The sequence below is a fragment of the Lepisosteus platostomus genome, chromosome 6, assembly GCF_059453375.1.
Source record: "Lepisosteus platostomus isolate fLepPlt1 chromosome 6, fLepPlt1.hap1, whole genome shotgun sequence".
Lineage (NCBI taxonomy): Eukaryota > Metazoa > Chordata > Actinopteri > Semionotiformes > Lepisosteidae > Lepisosteus > Lepisosteus platostomus.
In genome coordinates this window covers 67,809,426-67,834,922 of record NC_142616.1, presented here as the reverse complement: position 1 = coordinate 67,834,922, position 25,497 = coordinate 67,809,426, and the positions used below count along the sequence as shown (strand labels likewise).

Genomic DNA, 25,497 nt, shown 5'->3' with positions numbered 1-25,497 from the left:
CCGAGAGAGAGAGAGTGAGGCAGTGTGGGACAGTGGGTAGAGCTGAGAGAGAGGGAGGCAGTGTGGGACAGTGGGTAGAGCCGAGAGAGAGAGAGGCAGTGTGGGACAGTGGGTAGAGCTGAGAGAGAGGGAGGCAGTGTGGGACAGAGGGTAGAGCTGAGAGAGGGAGGCAGTATGGGACAGTGGGTAGAGCTGAGAGAGAGGGAGGCAGTGTGGGACAGTGGGTAGAGCTGAGAGAGAGTGAGGCAGTGTGGGACAGTGGGTAGAGCTGAGAGAGAGGGAGGCAGTGTGGGACAGTGGGTAGAGCTGAGAGAGAGTGAGGCAGTGTGGGACAGTGGGTAGAGCTGAGAGAGAGGGAGGCAGTGTGGGACAGTGGGTGGAGTCGAAAACCCCAATCTGCCCAAACATCGTTAGAAAATTAAACAAAATGGCAGAGCAATTAGGAAATAAAACAAACAAGGACCAGAGGAGCAAATTGTGAGCACAAACACACATCACAGCTGGCCAGCAGGGCGGCGGTGTGGAGTCACACCCCTATGCTCTCCAGCCTCTCCTCCAGCAAGCCAACACCGAAACTCTCAACAATGCAAAAATTTTCAAAATCTTCTTTCTTTTCCTTCAACTTTTAACATTCTGACCTCGGGAAACATTTGCAAACTATAACAATAAAATTAACTTGTAATGAACAAAATAATTGTACATCAAACGCTGCAGTTATGAGAGCAACAGCGAGAAGAAAGGCCCAATTTAGAGATTACACGGCTCATGACTGCCCAAGTTCAAAACACAGAGAAATCGGTTGTGAAGAAAGACTTCCAGCTCCCCGGCATTCTTTAAACTTGTGTAATGGATATGCTGGAGGCAACTGCGAATTTAACATGCAAAGAATCTCCATTCTGCATGCACAACTTCAAAGACACAGCACTTGGTTTAAGGCAGCCAGTGGGTTTGAGGCGCTGGAGACGGTTATTTCTCCCAGAGTGACGAAGGGGAGAGGGGAGAGGGGGAGAGGGCAGGCACCGGTGCTGGAAGACAGATATAGTTGATCTGGGGCAGTGCCGTCCACCAGTCAGCACCACCACTCTCCCAATCTTGGAAAACAGAGGGGCTGAGCTAATCGGAACAGAGAGAAAAGAACAAAATGGCAAAGGAAACTCAAGGAAACTCCGGAGCACCCGGGACGCCTCCTCTGCTGCGCTGGCGAGGAAGATGTTCAGCAAAGCGACTCGTGGGGCGGGGCCTGTCGGGGGGCGGGGCAGCACCCGGACAATGCCACTCTGGGCAGGTCGGCATCGGATCCGCACCCAGTGACCTGACGGCTCAGGCACACAGCGACAGGGCACCCCGTTTGGACTAGGGGCCCTTCAGGGCCTCCTCCTGCCCCCAGGCTTTACAGCACAGTCAATAACCAGTAGAGGGCTGACAGGGGGGTCTGACTGAGGATGGCAGCAGCTCTGGAGTGAGTACAGCTGATAGATGTGTGGACGTAGGAGAGCAGGTGTGGGAGAGATTAGGATCTGACCTCCCTCCCTAAAAAACTACATTTTTACAGCTGAGCAGCTGCAGGCGCTGCAGTACTCACAGCAGGAGCTTAGCAGGAGCTGCAGTACCACTCATAAGGAATGAGCCAGGGAGCTGCTACAGGGTCCAGATGGGGGCAGCAGGAGGGGTTCGAGAGATGCACAGAGGAAGGGCCAAGATGTGAGATGTGAGAGAGATTAGGATCTGACCTCTCTCCCAAATTCCTGCAAAAAACTACATTTATACAGCTGAGCAGTAGCAGTAGCAGCAGTACCACTCACAAGGAATGAGCCAGGGAGCTGCTGCAGGGGTGCAGATGGGGTGGCAGGAGGGGTGCGAGAGTAACAGTAGCTGCTGTAGCACCAGCTACAAACGATAGTGAAATTTTTTTCCTATTCTTCAGTTCTCTGTCAGCTGATATACTCAGGAATATACTGTCAGGAAATATACTCAGAAGTAACAAGCAGAGCTGGAATGGAGGCTGTCCGGAGTGTCCGCTGTGGAAGGGACACTGGGAGGAGGGGAGCAGAGCTGTACTGCCCTCGTTCCAGAGGGAATCCGGCTAGACAGTTCTCAATGCTGTTGTTAATGTGGTGGGACAGGTCACCAGTGCTACAGAAACACACGACAGACACAGCAGGTCTGCTTGTTGAGAAGACTGGCAAAGAGGAGAACACAGCACAGCAACGTATACACACTGTGTAGTGTAACACAATACAACAACACGCACTGTGTGCTGGAGCAGGGTAATCCACACTCTGTGGAGACCCCACTACTGCCCCCCTGCTCTGTGGAGACCCCACTACTGCCCCCCTGCTCTGTGCAGAGCCCACTACTGCCCCCCTGCTCTGTGCAGACCCCACTACTGCCCCCCTGCTCTGTGCAGACCCCACTACTGCCCACCCTGCTCTGTGCAGACCCCACTACTGCCCACCCTGCTCTGTGGAGACCCCACTACTGCCCACCCTGCTCTGTGCAGACCCCACTACTGCCCACCCTGCTCTGTGGAGACCCCACTACTGCCCCCCTGCTCTGTGCAGACCACACTTCTGCCCCCCTGCTCTGTGCAGACCCCACTACTGCCCCCCTGCTCTGTGCAGACCCCACTACTGCCCCCCCCACTCCCCCCTCCTGCAGTGCGAGAGTCGTTAACAGCTCATTACTGGCCCCATCAGTCACGCTCCATTTCCCCACACCGGGCCGGAACCTCCCAGCCATTCTGTCCAATTAGCATTCCAGTGCTGCTTTCCCTCAGGAAACGCAGCAGGTCACTAATTGCACCTATTTGTTTAAGTGCTCGGACCCTGGGCCGCGACCTTCCGACAGGCACCCCTTATTTCTCGTGGGACAGACAGCACGAGCGCGTGGCTCGATCTGCCCCCGGGTTTCGGGGGAGCGCTGTGGTCCGGAGTGTACCAGCGCCCTGAGGACAGACGGGCCAGGCCCGGTACCAGCCTCCCACTGTGTGCCTGTGGGCTCAGACCCCATCCCAGCAGGACCCCGAGAACACCCTCCAGCTCCCAGAGCTGCCCTCCTCTGGAGCAAGGGGGGCCCCCTTCCCCAGCCCGACCCGGCCCCACGTCACCACAGAGCGGCCGACCCGAAGCGCAGGACAGAGCAGGACAGAGCAGGACAGGGGTGCAGACGAGGTGCAGGTGGGGTGCAGACGAGGTGCAGGTGGGGTGCAGGTGGGGTGCAGACAGGGTGCAGGTGAGGTGCAGGTGAGGTGCAGGTGAGGTGCAGGTGAGGTGCAGACGAGGTGCAGGTGGGGTGCAGGTGGGGTGCAGGTGGGGTGCAGGGTGCTCTCAGGCCCCAGCTGGAGCAGCAGGCTGTCTTGTTCCGGACACGGCCGGCCTGCCGCTCTGCTCCACAGGGGGGGCGTGTCCATGGGACGTCCCGAGCAGCGGGCTGGACAGGCTGCAGGGCTCCGAGGGGCTCGAGTCCACACGCCAGCACCAGGAGCAGGTGTTCTCCCGCGATTGCGCCGGGAGCAGGCACGACAGGCAGGAGGACGAGAGTGACAGGGCACGCCGACAACGAAGCGTGCCGGCCTGTCAGAGCCGGCGGAAATCTCTGCCGCGCAGCTGGGCGCCGCGCTGATGTCCGGTGACACCAGGAGAATGCAGCGTCCTCGGCCCCGCGCCTCTCCCCGCCGCCCCTGTCAAGATACCCGCTGGGGGGGCACCGCGCGGCATTTGGAAGGGGGCACCACCCTTGACCTGCGACCCCTCTCTTGGCTCTGTGCTCCCCGGCGCGCAAGGTGACCCTGCTCAGTCCTCGTCTGGCGCGGTACCTGTCCCGAGACCGACAGGCGCACAAAGCCCAGGCCAGCGCGGGCGGCGCGGGGGGGCAGGCTATCAATATATTGCTGTATTGGGTGCCAGCAGAATCTGCATAAACGCTTCCGCTGTTGTGTATAATGAGGCAGGGAGAGATATGCAAATGCGGCAGTGATGAGGGAACAATGCAGACCTGATGGGTCGTCTGCTCCCGTCTCTCCTTCCCACTTTCCTCAAATAACTTAACGAGGACTTTCTAAACTGTCTGCTGGCGGAGGGGTGAATGAATTCACAAATATCTGCAAGCTGACTGTGCTCATTCAAAACAGCGACCTGCTGCAGGGTGGTCTCATTCTATACAGATCAAATGACCTTACTGGAGTAATGTTACTCTGAATTATTCCTGATGGACAGTGCGGTCCATGGCAGTCCTGTCTGTCCGAGCAGCCTGTGCTCACTGCTGCTGCTACTCTTAGTGCAACCTCTCACAGGCCTGTGCTGTTATTTGGACTTGAAAGCTTGGTTCTGTTCTTGTTCTTCTTGTTTGTTAAGGTTCAGAGTGAATCGACTGTGCTGTTTGAAGATGACACGGGAGTGGTACTGCCACCGTGTGGCTCGCTTTAGACACTGCAGGGGTGAGGGTCAGGGGTCACAGTCCAGACACCTGTCGCTCTCCTGTCCTGCTCCTGGAGAGTGCTCCTATTCATGAGCCAGTGTGTGTCCCTATGTGCGTGCACATACATGAGGCTGTGTATGTCCCTATGTGCGTGCACATACATGAGTCTGTGTATGTCCCTATGTGTGTGTACATACAGGAGTCAGTGTATGTCCCTACGGGTGTACATGTGCCTCTGTGTGTGTGTCCTGATGAGTGTGCACGTACATGAGCCTGTGCTGTAAGTGTGTCCCGATGAGTGTGCGCGTACATGAGCCTGTGCTGTAAGTGTGCAGGTGAGTCCCGATGAGTGTGCACGTACATGAGCCTGTGCTGTAAGTGTGCAGGTGAGTCCCGATGAGTGTGCACGTACATGAGCCTGTGCTGTAAGTGTGCAGGTGAGTCCCGATGAGTGTGCTGTCCGGTGCAGGAGGGGATGGTGGCTGTTGGTCATGGCTGTGGGTGGGTGGACCCCTGTCTCTCTGAGCCGCTGTGATGGATGTTGTGAGGGAGGAACCAGGAGATGAGCCGCGTTGATACGACACCCCCCCCGCACACCCTGTCAGGGCGTGTTTATCAGAGGAGCCGCAGGCCTCAGCGCTGCTGTGATAAGTGACGTGTCAGCGCGTGGTTTATGAAGCCCAGCTCAGCCCTGCTATCCCAGCGCTCATCTCCCGAGCTCTGCACCCTGAGCTCCTTCGATAAACATGATTTACACCTCCCATCCATCCCCCAGCAAGACTGCTGCACAGCTGACATCGTCCTTTCCCTCTCATCTCTCTTGCCTGACTCCTCTCCATTCATGTCCTCCCTCCTCTCATCCAGGTGGCTTGTCCTGAGTCACCCGCCCCTCACGGCCTGCTGCTGCAGGGGGGAAGTCTTTTCTTGGGACACCAGGTCTCCTGTCTCTCTCCGACCAACTGGGGTACCCCAGCCTGCGCCTTCCCTGTCTCTCTCTGACTGACTGGGGTACCCCAGCCCGTGCCTCCCCTGTCTCTCTCTGACCGACTGGGGTACCCCAGCCCGTGACTCCCCTGTCTCTCTCTGACCTACTGGGGTACCCCAGCGTGCGCCTCCCCTGTCTCTCTCTGACAGACTGGGGTACCCCAGCCCACGCCTCCCCCTTCTCCCTGCCTGCGGGTGAAACCTGAGATGTTTTTAAATCGTCTGTTTTTTTTGTAATCCACAATTTGAAAATGCATGCTTCCAGAGAAGTGGGGAGCCAAGCGCACTGTGCTGCTCACGATGACCTTGAGAATGTTCTCCGCGCTGATTGAAAACATGTTAGAACCTCTCGGGTTCCCCATGAAACCAGATCCGCTTTGGAGAACGTTCCATATTCATGTATACGCTCAGTCAAAAGGGCTTGTGTTTTTCCAAATGCCGACTCGCTCTGTAACATGTTGGTGGGAGAGCGCTCAGTGATCTTGAGTTACAGTGTGCAAACATCCTAGAGCAGGTACAGTAGGGCAGGAGCTGTCCGCCTCCCTGTCTGTCTCCCTGACCTCCTGTCTGTCTCCCTGTCCTCCTGTCTGCCTCTCTGTCCCTCTGTCTGTCTCCCTGTCCTCCTGTTTGCCTCTCTGTCCCTCTGTCTGTCTCCCTGTCTCTCTGTCTTCCTGTTTGTCTCCCTGTCCATCTCTCTCTCCTCCTGTCTGTCTACCTGTCCTCCTGTCTGTCTCCCTGTCCTCCTGTCTGCCTCTCTGCCTGCCTGTTTGCCTCCCTGTCTGTCTCCCTGTCTCTCTGTCTTTCTGTTTGTCTCCCTGTCCATCTCTCTGTCCTCCTGTCTGTCTCCCTGTCCTCCTGTCTGCCTCTCTGTCCCTCTGTCTGTCTCCCTGTCCTCCTGTCTGTCTCTCTGCCCGCCTGTTTGCCTCCCTGTCTGTCTCCCTGCCCTCCTGTTTGCCTCTCTGTCCCCCTGTCTGTCTCTCTTCCCGCCTGTTTGCCTCCCTGTCTGTCTCCCTGTTTGTCTCTCTGTCCTCCTGTCTCCCTTTCTAGGTCTGTCAGGGTGTGGCCCCAGCTGCCCCAGTGCACTGTGGGAGAAATCAGGACTGAGCGCAGACACATGTGAACCAAAATGAGCAAGCAGATCAGTTAAGGACATCAATCGGCGCTGGTGATTAACAGCTCATCTGGAGTGAAAGCAGCAGACACAGGGATACCCCAGGACTGAGGCTGAGCACCCCGGATCTAGTCTGTGCAATAAGTCAAGAAAATGACTCAGACATAATTCCTGAGGCAGTGAAGAAGTGAAAGACCTGTGATAACTGATCCGCTTTAGTTTTGAACAGCGGAGACTGTGAGGAAAAGTATTCCAAATCCTCAAAAGCCCTGATAGAATCAACCTGGCAGACTTCTTCAGAATCAACTCAAGTGGAAACTACATGGAAAAACATTTAAAACTGCAAACAGGGAGGCACTGCTGTACACAAAGGGTGGTGGGAGTATGGAACAAGCTACCCAGCCTGTTGTTAAGCTGATACCCTGGTTTCTCTCAAGAAACAGCTGGCTGGGATCATAGGATGAATTAGCTACTATCAAACAAACAGGCTGGGTGGGCTGAATAGTCTCTTCTTCTGACCTCATGTGACCTTTCATTTGGACTGAAACCATTTTCTGTTAGAAAACATGGCCTCACTGAGCCAACAAACGGAGAACTGCAGATCCACAGGAGCAGACTGTCCACCAGACACACAAAGGGGACCAGGGAGCCACTCTGTCCCTGGGCCTAATTAGAAGTTGGTCGTTTATCAGCAGCCTGCGCGCTAATTATTCTTTTTAATCAGGTTTCAGCTCCATGCTCTCTAATTCCTTTGCCCTGTCAGTTAGCAGCCTCCAGTTCCCCTGTCGGCCTGTGTACCTGTGTCAGGTGTGTCAGCTTGTCCGTGCTGTCCTGAGCTCGCTGGGCACACTCCTCCTGAACAGATCTCAGCGCCTCCCTTCGTGAGCTGGGGGCAGAACAGCGGCCTCTCGTAATTAACTACCCCTTTCGGACGGGATTACACCGCTGCGCGCCACTCCTATCACTCTCTGATGTAATTAGCACACAGCGGCTTAGCTAAGAGCAAAGACACACAGGATTAACGCACAAACTCAAACAGAACTGCCGAAAAGTTGTTTGTTTCGCCAATGAACTCGGAGAGATTTCTCTCAGTCTGGAGGAGTCGGGGGGGGGCATCTGGCTGTTCCTCCCCTTGTCGGGCTTGGCGCCTGCGCCCCCACACTGCCTTGGAGAGAAACCCCGAGTCCAGCCTGCAATCAGGAGTCAGGAGTCGCCCGAGCTGTCCACAGGCAGACTGGGCAGCGACCGGGCTGAGTGGACTGGAGATGGACAGACTGGGCAGCGACCGGGCTGAGTGGACTGGAGATGGACAGACTGGGCAGCGACCGGGCTGAGTGGACTGGAGATGGACAGACTGGGCAGTGACTGGGCTGAGTGGACTGGAGATGGACAGTTGGACACATTATTGCTCCTGTGACTCCTGGTCCAGACGTGTCCAACAGGCAGGTGTATCACCTCATGTAGCTCAAGGAGACCTGAATAACAGCAACAACTCCTCAAACTCATCCCAAACCCCTCCCATATGAAAGGAGACCCCAGTCCTGCGGCACCCCTGCACAGCTCAGGGGGAGGAGAGAGAAACTGTTGTACCGAGTGGACTAAGGGGGAACATTAGGAGGTCAGAGGGTTCCAGCCCAGAGTGGACATTAGCCAGGACACTGGGGTCAGCGCCCTGACCATTACAAGCAGCCCCGGGATCTTTAATGACCAGGATCTCAGTTTAATGTCTCATCTGAAACACAGCGCCTCCTACAACACAGTGCCCCCAGTCACTATACTAGAGTATTAGACTGTAAACTCTGCTCCAGGGAGAAGAGCACCCCCAGCTGGTCACCAATTAGGGCAGCAGCTTAGCTTTCCTTGGGGGTCTCCACCCCAGTTGGCCCAGTCCAGGCCCAGCCCTGCTGATCTGACCAGATCAGGGTGCAGACTGGTTCTGATGCTGAAAAGCCGCCCCACACTGGGAGAACCCAGAACAGGGCAGCCATTTCAAAACCTCTTAAACACGGTTTGAATCCGATCTCCCTGTCCAGGGCAGGTTCCCTCGGCTGCTCCTTATCTCCTGCTCTTGCTGCAGATAAGGGCCTCCAGCCGCTGGGGACAGAGAGCACTGAGCACTCTAACACACTCGCTGAGCGACTCGCCAGAGCTCTCCCTCCGGCCACTCGGGAACCGGTCCCCTTGTCACGATAATGTGTGTGTCTGTCAGAGGCACTCGTCTCTCTGAGAACTGTGTGTGTGCAGTAGTGAGCAGTGTATCTGTGTGTAATGCAGTGTGTGTGCAGTAGTGGACAGTGTATCTGTGTGTAATGCAGTGTGTGTGCAGTAGTGCTCAGTGTATCTGTGTGTAATGCAGTGTGTGTGTGCAGTAGTGCTCAGTGTATCTGTGTGTAATGCAGTTCGTGTGTGCAGTAGTGTTCAGTGTATCTGTGTGTAATGCAGTGTGTGTGTGCAGTAGTGCTCAGTGTATCTGTGTGTAATGCAGTGTGTGTGCAGTAGTGTTCAGTGTATCTGTGTGTAATGCAGTGTGTGTGTGCAGTAGTGAGCAGTGTATCTGTGTGTAATGCAGTGTGTGTGCAGTAGTGCTCAGTGCATCTGTGTGTAATGCAGTGCATGTGTAGTAGTGAGCAGTGTATCTGTGTGTAAAGCAGTGTATCTGTGTGTAAAGCAGTGGATATTTGTAAGGAATGGCCGATGTTTTAGATCTCATGTTAATTTATCGCACAGCGGATCAGAGTTTTCCCAGCGGATACAGTTTTCTCCTTGTCATCGCTCTCTCCCCTTCTCTCTCATTTTAGCTTATCAATCAAATATATATGAACTGCAAACTCGGCGCCAATCAAAGTCTGGATTTGCGGACACAGTAAGATAAGCCTTATCTCTCTAATGGCGCTCTGCCATCTGAAGGGCCTGTGCCAGTCACAGCAGCTTCGTCTCCTGTTACGTCCTGAAAGGTATTTATCTATTTTCTATCAGGGGAAACCAGAGATGAGAAGACTGACAATCTGACACAGATGCATGTGTTGTGTCCACACACTGTACACAGACTACCGCACACACATGGAGTGTACACACACAGACACCCGCACACACATGGAGTGTACATGGGGTGGGACAGTGGGTAGAGCTGAGAGAGAGAGGCAGTGTGGGACAGTGGGTAGAGCTGAGAGAGAGAGAGGCAGTGTGGGACAGTGGGTAGAGCTGAGAGAGAGAGGCAGTGTGGGACAGTGGGTAGAGCTGAGAGAGAGGGAGGCAGTGTGGGACAGTGGGTAGAGCTGAGAGAGAGAGGGAGGCAGTGTGGGACAGTGGGTAGAGCTGAGAGAGAGGGAGGCAGGGTGGGACAGTGGGTAGAGCTGAGAGAGAGAGGCAGTGTGGGACAGTGGGTAGAGCTGAGAGAGAGGGAGGCAGTGTGGGACAGTGGGTAGAGCTGAGAGAGAGTGAGGCAGTGTGGGACAGTGGGTAGAGCTGAGAGAGAGTGAGGCAGTGTGGGACAGTGGGTAGAGCTGAGAGAGAGAGGCAGTGTGGGACAGTGGGTAGAGCCGAGAGAGAGAGGGAGGGAGGAAGAGTACGACAGTGACAGCTCACTTTATCACTTTTTCAATCTGTAGTTTGCCAAACCCAGGGTTTTATTGATCTGATCTTATTTTATATTAGTATAAGTTTCACAATTTTTTGTCTTTTTGCATAACATCTCTGCAAAATATGAAACCAGATAAGTAATCAATCAAACCAAGATCATTCAGAGCCCCAAGATAAATCTGTCAAACACTCAATATAAAGCTGCCCTTCTATAAAGCTTTTCTCAATTTATCAGTTTGACTTTTCTTTTTCTGACTGTAACTAAGTTATTAATTTCTTCAGCTAAGAGACTTGCAACTGGTCCTGGGCGCACAGCTGGGTGCATTACTGGGGCAGTCTGGGGTATCTGAGGTACATCAGCACAGCCCCAGCTGCGATTCGAACCTCTGCTCCTGAGGCCTGACCAGCGCAGCCCAGGGAAAGTGTTTTTCACTCGGGTTCGAGAGGGCTGAAGGACGGCGGGGCAGGCGCAGGTGCACGCAGGGGAAGTTAAAAACCCCGGCACGACCCCCGCTACGCGTCAACACAGAAGCCAGCTGAGCAGACGTGAGCGGTTCCGCTGTCCGAGCAGCGAGGGGGCGCAGGAGGGGGGCCCCGCTCCTCCCCGCCTGGTCAGGACTGCACCATCTTCTTGTGGGGGTCGAAGACGTATCTCTTAAAGCAGAGGAGGACGCCGATTGGCTGGGCGTCTGCTCGGGGCTCCTCCCCCTGGCCGCCGCTCTTCGGCTTCCTCTTCGACATGGTGGCCAGCAGCTGCCGGGTCTCCGGGCCCAGCCCCCCTGCAGGACAGACGCACAGGGACAGGGAGGAAGATCTAGTGAGACAAGGAGACACCGATTGAGAAGGAACAGGAGGACTACGTGGAACAGCGGTTAATCCCGAGACCAGGACGCACCCCTTCACACAGAGGGTTGTGGGAGGCTGGAATAACCCACCCAGCCAGGCTGTTGAAGCCGATATCCTGGCCTCTTTCAGGTTTGTGCCAGAACGGAGTTCCTTGTAGCTACCGACGACTAAAACGAGCAGACTGGAAGGATGACTGGAGGAGTGGGGTGTCTCACTGACACACTGGGGGCTCTGACTGGAGGAGTGGGGTGTCTCTCATCTAATTGGACCCCATCATTTGTGGGGTCCTGTCCCACAGGAGACGCATGCCCTGTCAGGATCAGCGATCGGCCGTACTGGCTGTACTCCTGGAGACAGGACAGGCCTGACTGCAGCTCCTGAACATGGCCCAGGGAGCCCCAGGGCGGCTGGCGGGCCCTCTCGGGTGGGCCTCCCTGCTGTGTGCTCTTGACAGGAGCGTGGCCTTCAGTCACAAGGTCACGACCCCGGAGAGAGACACCGCCAGCGCGGGCGCCGGCAGGCGTGACGAGCCGTGCCAGGCTGTGCCAGGCCACGCCTGCAGCCGCGGTGCCTGCCGGTGGATTCCAGGGAGGCCGCTGGCGCCGGGGGCCCGCATGCCCGGCCCCGCCAGGCAGACAGGCTCCCTATCGGGCCGGGTCGCCGCAGGAATGTGCACAGACAGCGCGGCGGGCCCGGGAGCCGGGGGGCTCCCCAGCAGTCAGGGAGAGGGCGAGGAGGGGGCAGCACAGACACCCGGGGCAGTCTCGCCGGTGTTTCATTCCAATTCTGCTCTGAAATGGACCGGACCGGACCGGTCCGAGAGCTGCTCCCAGCTGCTGCAGAACCTGCGGACTGAGGGAGTGTCCGGGCTGTTAACAGGGCACGGGAAACGGGGAGCTAGGGTTTAAAATTGGGGAACGAACCCCAGTCTCGAGCGGACCACAGCGTCCTGCACACGGGACACTGAGGCTAATCCCTCGACAGCCAGGACAAAACCAGAGTAGAAAAGAAGAACAAACCAGCAACTTTCAAAAATGATTTCCCTTTTAACTTCTTCTCTTGTCTCTCCTCCTCTGCCTGTCATGAAAAAGCTTAATTAAAATGAAGAGCAGTTTCTCTTTTTTAAAAGCACAGGTCAGTGTCTCGCAAGACGAACGCTAGCGCTGCCTTTCTCCTCTTTTGTTTGTTTCCATGGGCATCAAACACAAACAGAGCTGCCGGTAATTATTTCTGTCAGCAGGGGGGACAGCACACAGCTCCTGCTATCTCAGCGCCTCTTTAAAGCTCCTCAAATTCATTGCCAACACGTTCGCTAAAGAGAACAAATACATAAAAACCAACCTTGTCCATTATCAACTAAACGGCTTAACTCCAACAACTCCTAAACTACTGAACACACTGCACCCAACACTCTGACACTGAGCTGTTGAACACACTGCAGCCCTGCACTGAGATACTGAGCTGCTGAACACACTGCAGACCTGCACACTGACATGGAGCTACTGAACACACAGCAGCCCTGCACTGCGCTACTGAGCTGCTGAACACACTGCAGACCTGCAACTGACACTGAGCTGCTGAACACACTGCAGACCTGCACACTGACACTGAGCTGCTGAACACACTGCAGCCCAGCACTGAGATACTGAGCTGCTGAACACACTGCAGCCCAGCACTGAGATACTGAGCTGCTGAACACACTGCAGCCCAGCACTGAGCTGCTGAACACACTGCAGCCCAGCACTCGGACCCTGAGCTACTGAACACAGAAGGGATATGACCCCCCTATGAACGAGGGTTCGAGTCCTCTTGCACAATGGAGAAGAGCAGCAGGAAGTGCAGCTCTGCTCCTCAGCTACTGTACATTCCTCCTTCGTTCTGCCCCTCCCATCACTCTCCCCTCCTCCTCCTCCTCTCCTCTCCCTTACCCTGCTGTGACCCTCCCGGTTGCTCTGGGCCCTCAGGGCTAAGATAACTGTCTGGTGCCAGGCTGCTGGTGCCGGGGGGCCGCGGGGATGAGGCAGGGGTCAGGGAGGAGGGGGGCGGCGGAGTGATGACAGTGCCATCTCTGTGGCGGGGCTGTGGGGGGCGGGGGAGGGAGCTCTTCAAAGGCCAGCGCTGTTCGGAGCCGGGACAGCGCTCCCCTGTCTCTCTCGGGGCTCCATTCACAACACTACCTTTGATCGCAGCACCCAGGGGCTGCAGCAGGAGCAGAGAGGCAGAACGAGAGCAACAACAACAAGAAACCAGGCAGGGAGACGCACGCTGCACACCCTGCTGGGGTCACGGCTCAGGGGAGGGAAAGGGTGGGGACACGCGGACTTCAACTTCCCTGCACCCCGCTGTGCCTGGCCAGCACCCCTCTGTTCCAGGACAGCCCCCCACTGTCTCTGGCCAGCATCCCTCATTCCAGGACAGCCCCCCACTGTCCCTGGCCAGCACCCCTCTGTTCCAGCACAGCCCCCCACTGTCTCTGGCCAGCACCCCTCATTCCAGGACAGCCCCCCACTGTCCCTGGCCAGCACCCCTCTGCTCCAGGACAGCCCCTGGGGTTCCCTGTCCGGCACAGAGGGGGCTGGTGACACTCACACATCCCCTTCATTCATCCCAGTCCTGGAAGGTGCAGCAGGCAAGGAGAAGGTCTCCCAGGCTGAACCCCCCTGTTCCTGCTCCCCGTCCCGAACGGAGGAGAGCTCCGCTCCCAGCGACGTCTGCCTCCCCAGATTTCACTTGAACTTTCCTGTCGTTTAAATGCTTTCCAGCATTTTCCTATTTCCTTTGGAAGGTGAGAGGGGTCAAGTGGAGGTCACGGTGACCCCCGGCGGCTGGGGGGTTCCTGGTGGGACAAGCCCCATGGCCTGTCTGTCTGTAGCACAGAGACGGGGCCGGGGGGAGGGGGCAGCGCTGGCGTGTGCGTGCTCACTTCCCGACAGCTGACAGCGAGTCATTTAAAGGGGTCCCTGTGGTTTTGCACAGGTTAATTACAAGAGTCCCCCTCTGCAACTGTAGATCTCCCCCCAAACACAAAGTACGGAACCGGGGGGGGGGGGTTGTATGTGAATCACCACCCCTCTTCCCACCCCCCCACAGTCCAGGGGAACAGCTGCACAGCCCTGCCCCAATGTCTGAAGCCTGAGCTCTGGTCTGCAGCGACTCTGCTTGGACACAGAAGAGGAGCCCAGATCCAAGTCATCAAAAGCCTCAGAGGGCTTGACAGACTCAGCTTGGTGTTGCACTTCACAAACAAGAGCCAGCAGGTGAGCTCGAGGACACAAGCGGGAGCTACATGACAGTAGAACTGAGCCATGTCTTTACACAAAGGATTGCAGGAGTCTGGAACGGCCAATACCCGGATTCTAGCGAGAAACAGCTTTGAGGTCCTAAATGTTTCTTACCTACTCACAGAATTACACAAATCTGCTTTTCTCTGACATCAGTAACCTGCACAACACTCTGTAGCTGGCAAAACCAGGAGTGGATCAGACTGCTGTGCACTGGGAGCCTCTCTGACAGCACTGTCACACCTGGAGTGGATCAGACTGCTGCGCACTGGGAGTCTGATTGACAGCACTGTCACACCTGGAGTGGATCAGACTGCTGTGCACTGGGAGTCTGACTGACAGCACTGTCACACCTGGAGCAGATCAGACTGCTGCGCACTGGGAGTCTGACAGCACTGTCACACCTGGAGCGGATCAGACTGCTGTGCACTGGGAGTCTGACAACACTGTCACACCTGGAGCGGATCAGACTGCTGTGTAATACAGTATGAGTCTGAAAGTCTGTTTAGTCATTTCCAGGGAAACAGGGTTACCCAGCAGAACAGAACAGGGAAAAGGACTCAGTCACATAGAACTTCCTTCTGCTGATTCTCACAGGAGCTCTCTCCACAAGGGCCCAGACGGACAAGACATCCCTCCTCTCCTTTCTTGCCTTCTATCCTTCCCACAGTGTGGGTGCGAACAGTATGCTCCTCTCTGCTGTCCTGATGTGACAGGCGGCTGTAACTCTCCCAAAAAAACACAGACCGGCTAATCCGAAAATACACATGTGCACATCAACGCAATGAGTATTTAAACATACCACAAAGGTATTCTGTCCAAAACATTACATAATCCTTTGTACCAGAAACCTTGGAAAGGTAACAGCAACCAATCTGGAAGGAAAATTTCTCCCAACAAGCTTTGAAGAGAAAATGAAAAATAAAATTAAAATACCATACATGCTATATGGAGCACCAAGGAAATTCCCTTCTGACACATCCTTTAAGCTGAACGCCTGTGCAAGCTATTAAACCTGTAACAGAGATCTCCCTGCTGATCGGGCACCTGGAGATGACCAGCAGAGATCGCCTGGGCCGAGCTCCATCCTCAAGGCTCCATCTGACTGATCGTATTACAGCAGATTTGTAGCGGAGGAGACATGTACCGGAGGAACAATAACAGTAATTAATACATATAATAACGCTGTGCTCTTCAGAGTTATTCTTAAATATCTACGACTGAGAAAATAAACCGACAAGGCACCTTTATTTACATATCAACGGTCTTATATTATTATTTTCAAATGTAAAACTTTAATCATAGAAAGCTAAAATAAACAAAAAGGCAGACTTCCCCCGGAACCCGACAGAATTCCCAGGGCAGAATTCCCAAAGCGGAATTTCAAGAATGCTCTCGGAAATCGGATTCAGGATTCCGGGCCGACGATTTCTCACCACATCCTGGATACACACTGATCCAGACGCGGGGCAAGAGGGGGGCAGCGGGAGAGGGGATAGAGGGAGACACAGGAGGGTACCCAGAGAGGAAAAAGAGGAACAGAGACAGAACTCCTGGAGAACACAGGGAGAGACAGGAACGGCTGGATCTTCACTCCAGACCCCTGCCGACAACACCAAAGACAAGGGCTCACTGGTTCTTCTAAAAGTTATTCGCTGCCCTGCAGATATTACAGCAATTGTAATTCATGGCACGCGAGCTCTCCACAGAAACAAGTGGGGTGCCCCATGTTGTGTGACCTGAGAGATGGGGTGCACCATATGCAGTACACCCCAGACCCTGCGCCCCTCACCTGGCACTCGGATCTTGAACTTGCCGCTCTGCCCGAAACCTCCCTCGATGACCCCCGTCTCCCCCGTCGACAGCGTGACCTTTAACCCCACAAACAGCTGAAGGTTGGTCTCCTTTTTGAAGAGGTTCCGGCCGATCACGGTGTAGTCGTCAGTCACCTGTGGGGCAGCAGAGACAGACCTGAGCAGTGGGTGGGGGGAGTAGGGCAATTCTGCATACAAAACCCAACCACAATAAAACCACCCCTCGCACAGAGCAGCATCCGAGTCAGGCCCTGCATGACACACACCACCCTGGACAGACAGACTCGGCCGCTTGCACCTTCTCCACTCTGTACTTGGTGCAGCATCGTATCCCTGTCACGTGTGTCAAAGCTGGCCAGCTCGATACACTGAACACGCTACGCAGCCACACCCTGAAGAGCACCCCCGTCACAAACACTGGTGCCTCTTTCAGTCGGGACTGGGTCGTGCCAGACCCTCCAGCTCGCGGCCTGCTGTCGTCTGCCTCGCTGGCATGCTTCACGTGCTCTGTGCTTATCTCCACGCCTCCCCGCCTCTCTCTCCATCGGGCCGCGTGACGCACCGGTCTCAAACTTGCCGATAAGGACGTCACACGCTTTGCCATTTCAAACATAAATAAACATCAAAAAGGCAAAAAAAATTCAGAGAACGCACATTCGCATGCCTTCCTCCTCCAGCCTGGACCGGCAGCTACCCGGCGCGGCCGGGGCTCGACCCAGGCGCTGTCAGACTGCGTGTCTCTCCACTTCCTAGACGCTTTACTGCTGTGCGACTGCTCCGCCCTCTGCAGGCTGCCCTCAGCAGTGCAGGGACAGCTCTTCATCAGCCTCCTGCATCGCCAGTATTCACTAACTATCCCTGCCAGGATCGCAAAAGCACATCTGTCCAAAATCACTACACTCCCCCCCCCACACCCAAAACTCACACTGCTCCTGCGTTCGCACCCTGCTCATCTGCTGAGGAACCGCGCGGCGGTTCAGGGTGTCTGAGAGCGACCTGCATCGCGCCAGAGGCTGAACGTGGGAGCGGAGACTCGGTGTCTCCTCGCAGGGAGGCCGGGGGGCCCGGAGATGAAAGGCGGGGGATTAGGGGCTGCGGCAGGGCTAGAGACTGGTCTAAAACATCCACAAGACCTCCCGGTCTCGACAGGTCCCAGGCTAATGGGACGGCTGGCGGCGCCCCAAGACGAGCAGACAGAGCAGAGACAAGCTCCCACCCAGGGGCAGCCGCTGGGACTCATCCGCAGGGCCGTGACAGAGAGGGGTCTGCCGGACAGCCGCCCGCGCGGCCCACCTGACCTGGCGCAGCGAGGCGCAACCACAGGACGTCTGGTGCTCTGGGGGGGCTGTTTGGTTCCTCCGCTCCCGGTCCCCGGCGGGGGGAGGGGGGGTTGCCAGAGCTCATCGCGATATCTCATCCACAAACCCGGCTCCCAGCGAGAAGCTCAAGCTTGGTTGTGGTTCCTGACTCTCCGGCAGGGAAGAGAGCCGACGCCCACGAGCCCCAGGAAGGTCAAGCTGATGAGCCCCAGAATCTCCACAGCTCGGCCAGCCCGCTTGTCCCAGAGCCCTGGTCTCCCGGACAGACCCAGCGCCGGCTCCGCAAATAGAGCAGGAGCCGGCTGTGCGCGACACGCTACGCGCAAACACGCGTGAGTGATGTCTGCAGACCTGCAGCAAGGAGACAGGTCCCCCAGAGCAGGATTGGACACCCAGTTCCCGGACCCACGACCCCCGGAGCTCGAGAGGATCATGGGAGAGACCAGGCCGAAACAAGTCCCTGGCGCTTATAATCTCGTGCGACTGGACATACTGTTCATACAGGAAGGGGCCCGTCTCACTCTGTCTCACTCTCCGCTGAACTGCTGCCCCGCCCAGGTGACACACCGCTGCCCTGGACACCCATTGAGGTCAGGGGAGCTGCAGGGAGGACAGACGGAGGGCAGCGGCACCCCGAAGCACCCTGAACCACAGCCTGCCTGCCAGCCCAGCCGGGGCCCCAGTTCAGACAAGGTGACACCCCAGTGCACACGAACAGAGGAGGGTGGGGAGGCAGGGGGGACACCGACAGAGCAACAGGGGGGCAGACCGAGAAGCCGGCCAGGAGAGATAAGCCCAGGCAGAGGAAGATGAGAAGATACGGGGAGTGGGAGGTGGACGGGGAACAGTGGAAGACAGGAATGCCGAAAATGAAAACAAAGCAGGGGCCGCGGAGTGTGAGGCTCTGCTCCACCACCTTCCTGCCCCGAGCTGGAGGTGTGTGGGATTCCTGTGCCAGTCAGGTGTGTCCCAACAGGTGCGGGCGCAGACAGGCGGGCGGGCAGCGCCGGCGTCAGGGAGCCAACAGCCCGCGGGCCTGTGCACTGCCCCCCCCACCGGCCCACAGCACGTTCAGGCCGTCCCGGGCCCACAGCGCCCACAGAACCCCCGGGCCTCTGCGGAGCTACAGCCGCTCCTGCAACAGTCCGATTCAAACCTCTCAGACCCGGGACGAGCCTCGAGGATTCAAGAGGAGGCGAGCCGGCACTGCGGAGGAGGAGGAGGAGGACAAAGACACTGAGGCTGGAGAGAGGTGGCAGAAACTCGCTCACTTAGCTGACAGATGAGCTCCACTGGAGAAATAATCCCAGAGCACCCACCCTCTCCACCTGACCCTCCCTCTGCTTGGTCTTGTAGATCCGCAGACGGGGCAGCTCGGTCTCGGCGTACCCCCGGTCCTCGAAGCCGCACAGCAGGCGCCCATGGAACGCCAGGCGGCAGGTGTTGGCGTGGATGTCCGTGTCCAGCTTGGAGCCAATCACCAGGCAGAGCGGCGGGCACGTGACCGGCTTCTCGAACTCCAGCAGCGCCCACTGCTCCGGGTCAGGGGCCTCCCCCGCTGCCCCTGGCTGGCCGGTCACGTACTCCTCCTGGAAGAGGTAGTCCCTGTTGAAGGAGAAGCTGTGGGCGGGGCCTGCCTCGGCGGGGGCGGGGCCTGTCTCGGCGGGGGCGGGGCCGAAGAAGGTGACCCTGGCCATGACGGTCTCGTGGCCGATGGTGATGTGGAACTTGCTCCGCGTGGGCAGCGCGCCGCGGTAGTACCCGATCTTGCGCACGGAGACGACGGCGGCGTGCAGCGTGCGCAGGGACTCCGGGGTGCACACCACACCCCGCTCCAGCAGCTTGGGGTCGAACTGCGTCACGCACACGCCCACCCTGTCTCCCTGCATCGCCCGGCTGACCGCCCTGCGGAACATCTGCAGCGATTTCACCTTCCGGGTCACCTGGGGGGGAAGGTGGAGAGGGAATGAGCACTTGTAGACCTTCCTGTAGCACACCGTTACCTACAGGAGCACGTGTCCCCGGTGGGGTCTGTACTGTAGGGGGGAACAGGGGTACGTGTCCCCAGTACTGCAGTCTCTACTGTAGTGGGGTACAGGGGTACGTGTCTCCAGTGGGGTCTGTACTGTAGTGGGGTACAAGTATCCGGTGGGGTCTGTACTGTAGTGGGGTACAGGCAGGAAGGTGCTGCTCTCCGAGAGATCTACATCCATCTCCAGAATTAAAAGCCGAACGCACAGGTCGAGGACAAGGTAGGATTAGCCTGCGGCTCCATGCCTGTCCGTTACCGTGGAGAGGAATTAACTGCTCCAGATGTCACTGCCTCACCTGCACAGCAAAGCTGCTCCCTGCATTCACAGACACACACACACCGCACAGCCATGTGAGACAGCAAAGCTACTAAAATGAACATAAAGTCACCAATGTAACAACACACTCACTGACTCACACATACGTACACTAACACCCACAACCTGATGCACACTACTAACACACGCTTGCTGACACATTCACAGACGCACCCTGACAAACACACTGACACACTTACACACACTAAGACACACTCACTGAGGCACAACAGACAGGCCCCATTCTCGGCAGGTAATTTTCTCTGTGCTCTGTCGTTCCGCGGTGACAGAGAGACGAAGAGAGGTGAGGGTGAGAGTGTGGGAGCAGAACGAGCCACAAGCCCTTTTCAAAACAAGTATCTGCTGCCACCCAGTGACAGCTCTGCAGAAATACATCCAGAGCTCATTCAGGGTGGCTGACCTGCGAAACGCACCTTCATCACAGTGCCAAGAACTACAATCAGTTTTTTGTAGAAATTCGCGACCGAGACAGACAGACAGACAGACAGACAGACAGACAGACAGACAGACAGACAGACAGACAGACAGACAGACAGACAGACAGACAGACAGACAGACAGACAGACAGACAGACAGACAGACAGACAGACAGACAGACAGACAGACAGACAGACAGACAGACAGACAGACAGACAGACAGACGCAGGGACCAGTCACGGTCCCACGGGCTCCGTCTCTCAGTCCAAGAGGCTGTTAGAGCTGCAAGCACAGAGTGTTGGAATGCATCTGGTCTGAATTAGCAGGGTGCCGTACGACAACCCCCCCCCAGTTAAATCTCTGTCAACTTCTGAACTTCCGACAAGCCTGGGTCAGCCCTGCTGCCCCAGCCCATTAGGAAACACATTACAGCAATCTAATTAGGGCTGCAGACCAAACAATCACACACACACTGCCATCTCCAGAACCACACACACAGGAGTACTGGTATAGCATGAGCACACACACACACACACACACACACACACACACACACACACGGGCACTGGTACAGCTGACAAGCACAGACACACACACCGGGGCACTGGTATAGCTGACGAGCACAGACACTGGCACCACTGACCAGCACAACCACAGAGACACACACCCACTGCACAACTGACACCACTGGCAAGAGAATGGGCCCAACAGACAAGAAGCCCGGGACTAAATAGTCCCACTACTGGTGTGCACTAAAGAACAAAGAAAGAACCTGCGCGTTTGTTCACTTGAACGAATGAAGAAACCACAGTACCTGTGCACTGCTCTTTCAAAACCCAGCCCACCCAAGCCACTTCTCATCTGTTACCACTGAGCTCCAAGGACCCTGTTGTCACCGGACACACGTGGCCTGACAGAGCCCGGGCGCGCTGCGATGAGGAATGTGATTTTCAGCGATCGGGAGGTCAGGGGGACAGCGAGAGACGCCCAGTCGCTCGTCTGGCAGTCTGAGCTGCAGAAGAGCGGAGGGGTGGGGGGGATTTTAAGCTCTGCAGTGGAACAGCACCGGGCTGTAAAGCCTGTCCTTTCTCTGAGGGACAGAGAACCCCTCTGACTTGAGTAAATATTTTTGTAACCCAATTGAAACATAAATGAAAGTGACCCCATCCGCACCCTCTCCCTTTAAACCTGCCCGCCGGTCAGAGGCCTGTCTGTGGCGGGTGCTGGAGTGATTACTGGCTGGTCTGTCGCTAATGGGGTCGTGCACTCTCCTCACTCTTGGCCCTGGCCAGCAGGGTCGGGCTCTTTCCCTCCCACGCTTACCTTCAGGGCCGGGATCTCGATGCCGTCGTTGAGCGACACTGCCCCCTGCAGGACAGTTCCCGTCATGACGGTGCCCTGCCCCCTGATGGAAAAGCAGTGATCCACCGCCATGAGGAAGGGCCCCGACGGGTCTCTGTGAGGAAGGTATGCCTGGGCCTTCAGCAGCTGGGTGGGGTGACACAAGGGGATGGGGGGGTCACACCAGATCAATGGCAATCCATTATAGCCCTAAATAAAGAATGCATCTCTCTTGGCCTGCAAATACATATTTTTTAATTTTTGTATTTTACTGAACAACTGTCAGCCTCTGGTGTACCATGAGTCTTATTCTTACATTCCTTTCTAAGAATTTGCTTGTTTGTTCCCCTTCACAACTAGATAACAAATCTTAAAAGTCTGTGCATTATTATTTTTTTCCCTCCCCGCTTGCCATACCTCGATGAGCTCAGGCACTCCCTGGGGCAGCTCGGTGTCAGGGGCCTCAGGACCCCCCGGCTTGGCTGCCACAGCGATCACAGGGCAGCCCTGGAATCTGCCCGAGAAAATAAAATAATTTAAAATGCAACTTAAATTATTAAGAGAGTACATCAGCGTTTGTCCCTAGGTAGATTACAAGCGCAGTTTAACATGTCCAAGATATCTGCAAAACTGGAAGGTCATGTTTTCTAGAAGTTGAGCCTCAGACCACCACAGGAGGATCCGAGAACACACCTGAGCCCGGCAGTACCTGGTGTTCTCCAGGGTCTTGAGCATTCTCTTGGTCATCTTGTCGATGGTGGCCTGCCTCTTGGCCGCAGGGAGCAGGTCAGTCTTATTCAGGATGACCACCATGCGTGGACACGTCATCTCCCCGATCACCAGGCACTCCGCCGTCTGCGTCTGCACGCCCTTCGTCACGTCCACCACCAGCATCATCAAGTCGATGATCTGGGCACCTGGACACAGGTAACACACACACCACTGAAACACACCTGGACACAGGTAACACACACACCACTGTAACACACCTGGACACAGGTATCACACACACCACTGTAACACACCTGGACACAGGTATCACACACACCACTGTAACACACCTGCACACAGGTAACACACACACCACTGTAACACACCTGCACACAGGTAACACACACCACTGTAACACACCTGCACACAGGTAACACACACACCACTGTAACACACCTGCACACAGGTATCTCATACAGGAATGTCAAACATGACTAGACACAGGCATTGCTCTGCTGTAACACACTTTGGCTCTGGAGCAGAATTCTTATTTGAGGTGTTGAACGGACACTGGTTCCCAGGCGTGAGAGAGTGCGTCTGTGCAGGTGAGAGGAGAGAGGGAGAGACGGACGGAGCACGCAAGCTCTCCTGGACGTGTCCCCTCTCTCCGGGAGGAAGTGCCCAAACTCATCCACCGACTCCTCCGGCCCTAATTGAGATCATCTGCCGAGCCGCGCGCACACACAGCTCCGCATTCATCCGCGCGGCAGCCCCGGACGCTGTTTACACTAGAGCCGCTCTCCCTCCGCCTCTCCGCGTCTCCTGTTACAGGAAGCATCGGCTGCTCCCGACATCCACGAAGAGGAAAAGAAAACAACATCAAGACGAAACCCAGAGGAGAGAGGGGGACTGAATTCACACAGCTCAGCCAGCAAGGAAGTCTGCTCCTCCGGGAGGAATTGCTGTAACTCTCCTCCGGGAAGGTCTGTCTCCTTCCAGAGTCCTGCGGCCAGTGTCACAGGAGAGGAGCTCCTGGATATGGCTTTTTAATAAATCCTGAGACTTATATAGCGCTTTTCTGGACACTCCACTCACAGCGCTTCACAGGTAATGGGGATCCCTTCCAGCACCCCCAGTGTGCAGCCCTCCTGGACAATGCGCCAGTCCGCTCCCCACCACCAGCTCTCAGTGGGGAGGAGAGCAGAGTGATGAAGCCAGTCCAGAGAGGGGGGTTATTAGGAGGTCATGATGGGTATAGGCCAGTGGGAAATTTGGCCAGGATACCCGGTCTCATTCCTACTCTTCTCGAGAGACGCCCTGGGTTTTTTAACGACCACAGAGAGTCAGGACCTCGGCTTTGTGTCTCATCCAAAGGACGGTGCCTTTTTACAGTGCAGTGTCCCCGTCACTATACTGGGGCATTAGGACCCACACAGACCGCAGGGTGAGCGCCCCCTACTGGCCCCACTAACACCTCTTCCAGCAGCAGCCTTAGCTTTCCCAGGAGTCTCCCATCCAGGTACTGACCAGGCTCACACCTGCTGAGCTCCAGTGGGCTGTGAGCTGGGAGTTACAGGGTGATTAAGCTGCTAAATGGTTAAGGGGAGCTACAGCCCAGCCCTGACTGCAGCCTAGGCAAACGCACATGTCTTGATGAAAATCCTAAAAGAACGGTGGAGTTAAGACCCGCGTGCAAGAGCGACGGACTGCGGCTCAAGACGGCCGGTAGTCTGCACGCGCTTGGATGCGGCCCTCGTATGAACTCAAGGCTTTCTCTGCAATAGCAGTACAACAGTGCCACAGTCTGGTGACAGCTGGCATTGCAGCACAACACAGCTCTGCAAAGTGAGCCAGACCTCGCGTTCGACCCCAGTGTCCCACAACACAGGGACCCGGTTCGACCCAAGAGACACCCTGAAGCAAGATGACCCTGACGCACACCTGTGCAGCTCTCCACTGGTTCTGACATTAAGCTTTGCCCTGAAATGTAAAGAAAATTCAAATCTTCGACCGACGGCCCCTCGCCAGTATTTGTCAACGGCAGTAACAGAAGGGCATCGCCCGGGATTCATCTTTAAAACAGCAGTTACGAAACTAGCATTGGAACTTGCAGAGCAGCTGAGGTTGCAGCGGGGCCACAGCACTGACATGCGCGACCGGCATCGCCTGGGGAATGAACTACGGCAGCTCAGCTGCTCTCGCCGGGAAGCGGACAGCAGCTGGACACTGGTCTAATCCGATTCGGTCCGGTCCGGGACACCAGGCACGCAGTCGCCTTTTCCTAACTTGCACGCTGCGGAGCTGCAGGACTTGCACCAGCTGTGCAGATCAAAGGCAGCAGACACAGCTTAGGAGGCCCAGAGTTAGCAGAGTTAGCAGCGAGAGGCTTCGCACTGTCGGCACGCCACTATCTTACCCCCGATGATAGTGCGGATGAGCGAGGCGTGCCCCGGGCAGTCGACCAGGGTGAACTGCAGGCGGCTGAAGCCCCTCTCCCGGCACTGCTCCCGCAGGTGCTCCGGCAGCTCCACCGAGAAGGAGGAGAAGCCGAGGTCCAGCGTGATGCCCCGCTCCCGGGACTGCGGGTTCTTGTCGAAGGCCGCCGTGGACGCGGTGCTGCTCAGCGCCCGGGCCAGCGAGGTCTTCCCGCTGTCCACATGGCCCAGCACACCCACGTTGAAGTTCAGGGTCGCGGTGCCGTCGCCCTCCGCCGAGCCGGCCATCGCAGCCATCCCCGGATTGCTCAACTGGACTCTGCCCTGCCGCAGACCCACACGTTGCCGGGTTTAACTTACTAATGTGGGCCCCGACGATTCAAACACGAACCCTGCCCGTTTCCGCGTTTCTCTTCTGTTGTTGCCGCTGCGATAATTAATCAAGCAACACAATTTCTCGGAACTCCTGCAGAACTCCAGCGCTGTCTCCCGCAGGAAAAACTACACTTCCGGTGTAGCAACTATCCCATTCCGTTGTGAAACACCGATGGCGAACATGTTTGTTGTGTTTCTGCTGTACCAGTACCGGCAGCAGTGCAGATGACTGCCCTGACTATGAGGTTTGTTTAAACCTCCTATACTACACAAACGTCATTGTTAAAAGCAGTAAAAGAGATAGCTTAAATATGTCGAGTGGCTTCTTTCCCCTATAGATGTGTTTGATAAGCCCATGTAATCTGTTTTTAAAATGTACTTCATTTTAACGCCTTATTTAACTTGTATTTTTACTAAATTTCTAACGCAGTAGAACAGTAGTAATTTGAGATAAAAGGCATGATATTTACAATAAGATCATTCTTATACAAATTGTAGT

At 56.0% G+C, this 25,497-nt stretch overlaps 1 protein-coding gene and 1 long non-coding RNA gene across 4 annotated transcripts; both read right to left on the bottom strand.

Moving 5' to 3' along the window:
- Positions 1-10,096: 10,096 nt before the first annotated feature.
- Positions 10,097-25,438, bottom strand: eefsec (eukaryotic elongation factor, selenocysteine-tRNA-specific). Of its 3 annotated transcripts, none has more exons than XR_015939695.1 (8): positions 24,605-25,438; positions 22,187-22,394; positions 21,895-21,991; positions 21,460-21,624; positions 18,670-19,293; positions 16,010-16,166; positions 15,020-15,877; positions 10,732-10,869 (listed from the first exon to the last, which is right to left on the bottom strand). XR_015939695.1 is itself a non-coding variant. In XM_088637221.1 (7 exons), the coding sequence occupies exons 1-7, from the start codon at positions 24,918-24,920 to the stop codon at positions 10,703-10,705; spliced, it is 1,734 nt and encodes a 577-aa protein (XP_088493347.1). In that variant the 5' UTR covers positions 24,921-25,427; the 3' UTR covers positions 10,097-10,702. The 3 variants fall into 3 exon arrangements, 1 of the variants encoding a protein (XP_088493347.1); XR_015939696.1 differs by having other exon boundaries at positions 15,020-15,820; positions 24,605-25,437; XM_088637221.1 differs by lacking the exon at positions 15,020-15,877 and having other exon boundaries at positions 10,097-10,869; positions 24,605-25,427.
- LOC148662263 (uncharacterized) lies at positions 12,048-15,013 on the bottom strand. Its single transcript, XR_015939697.1, has 2 exons — positions 12,531-15,013; positions 12,048-12,493 (listed from the first exon to the last, which is right to left on the bottom strand). It is a non-coding gene; the product is annotated as an uncharacterized LOC148662263 (long non-coding RNA).
- Positions 25,439-25,497: the final 59 nt, after the last annotated feature.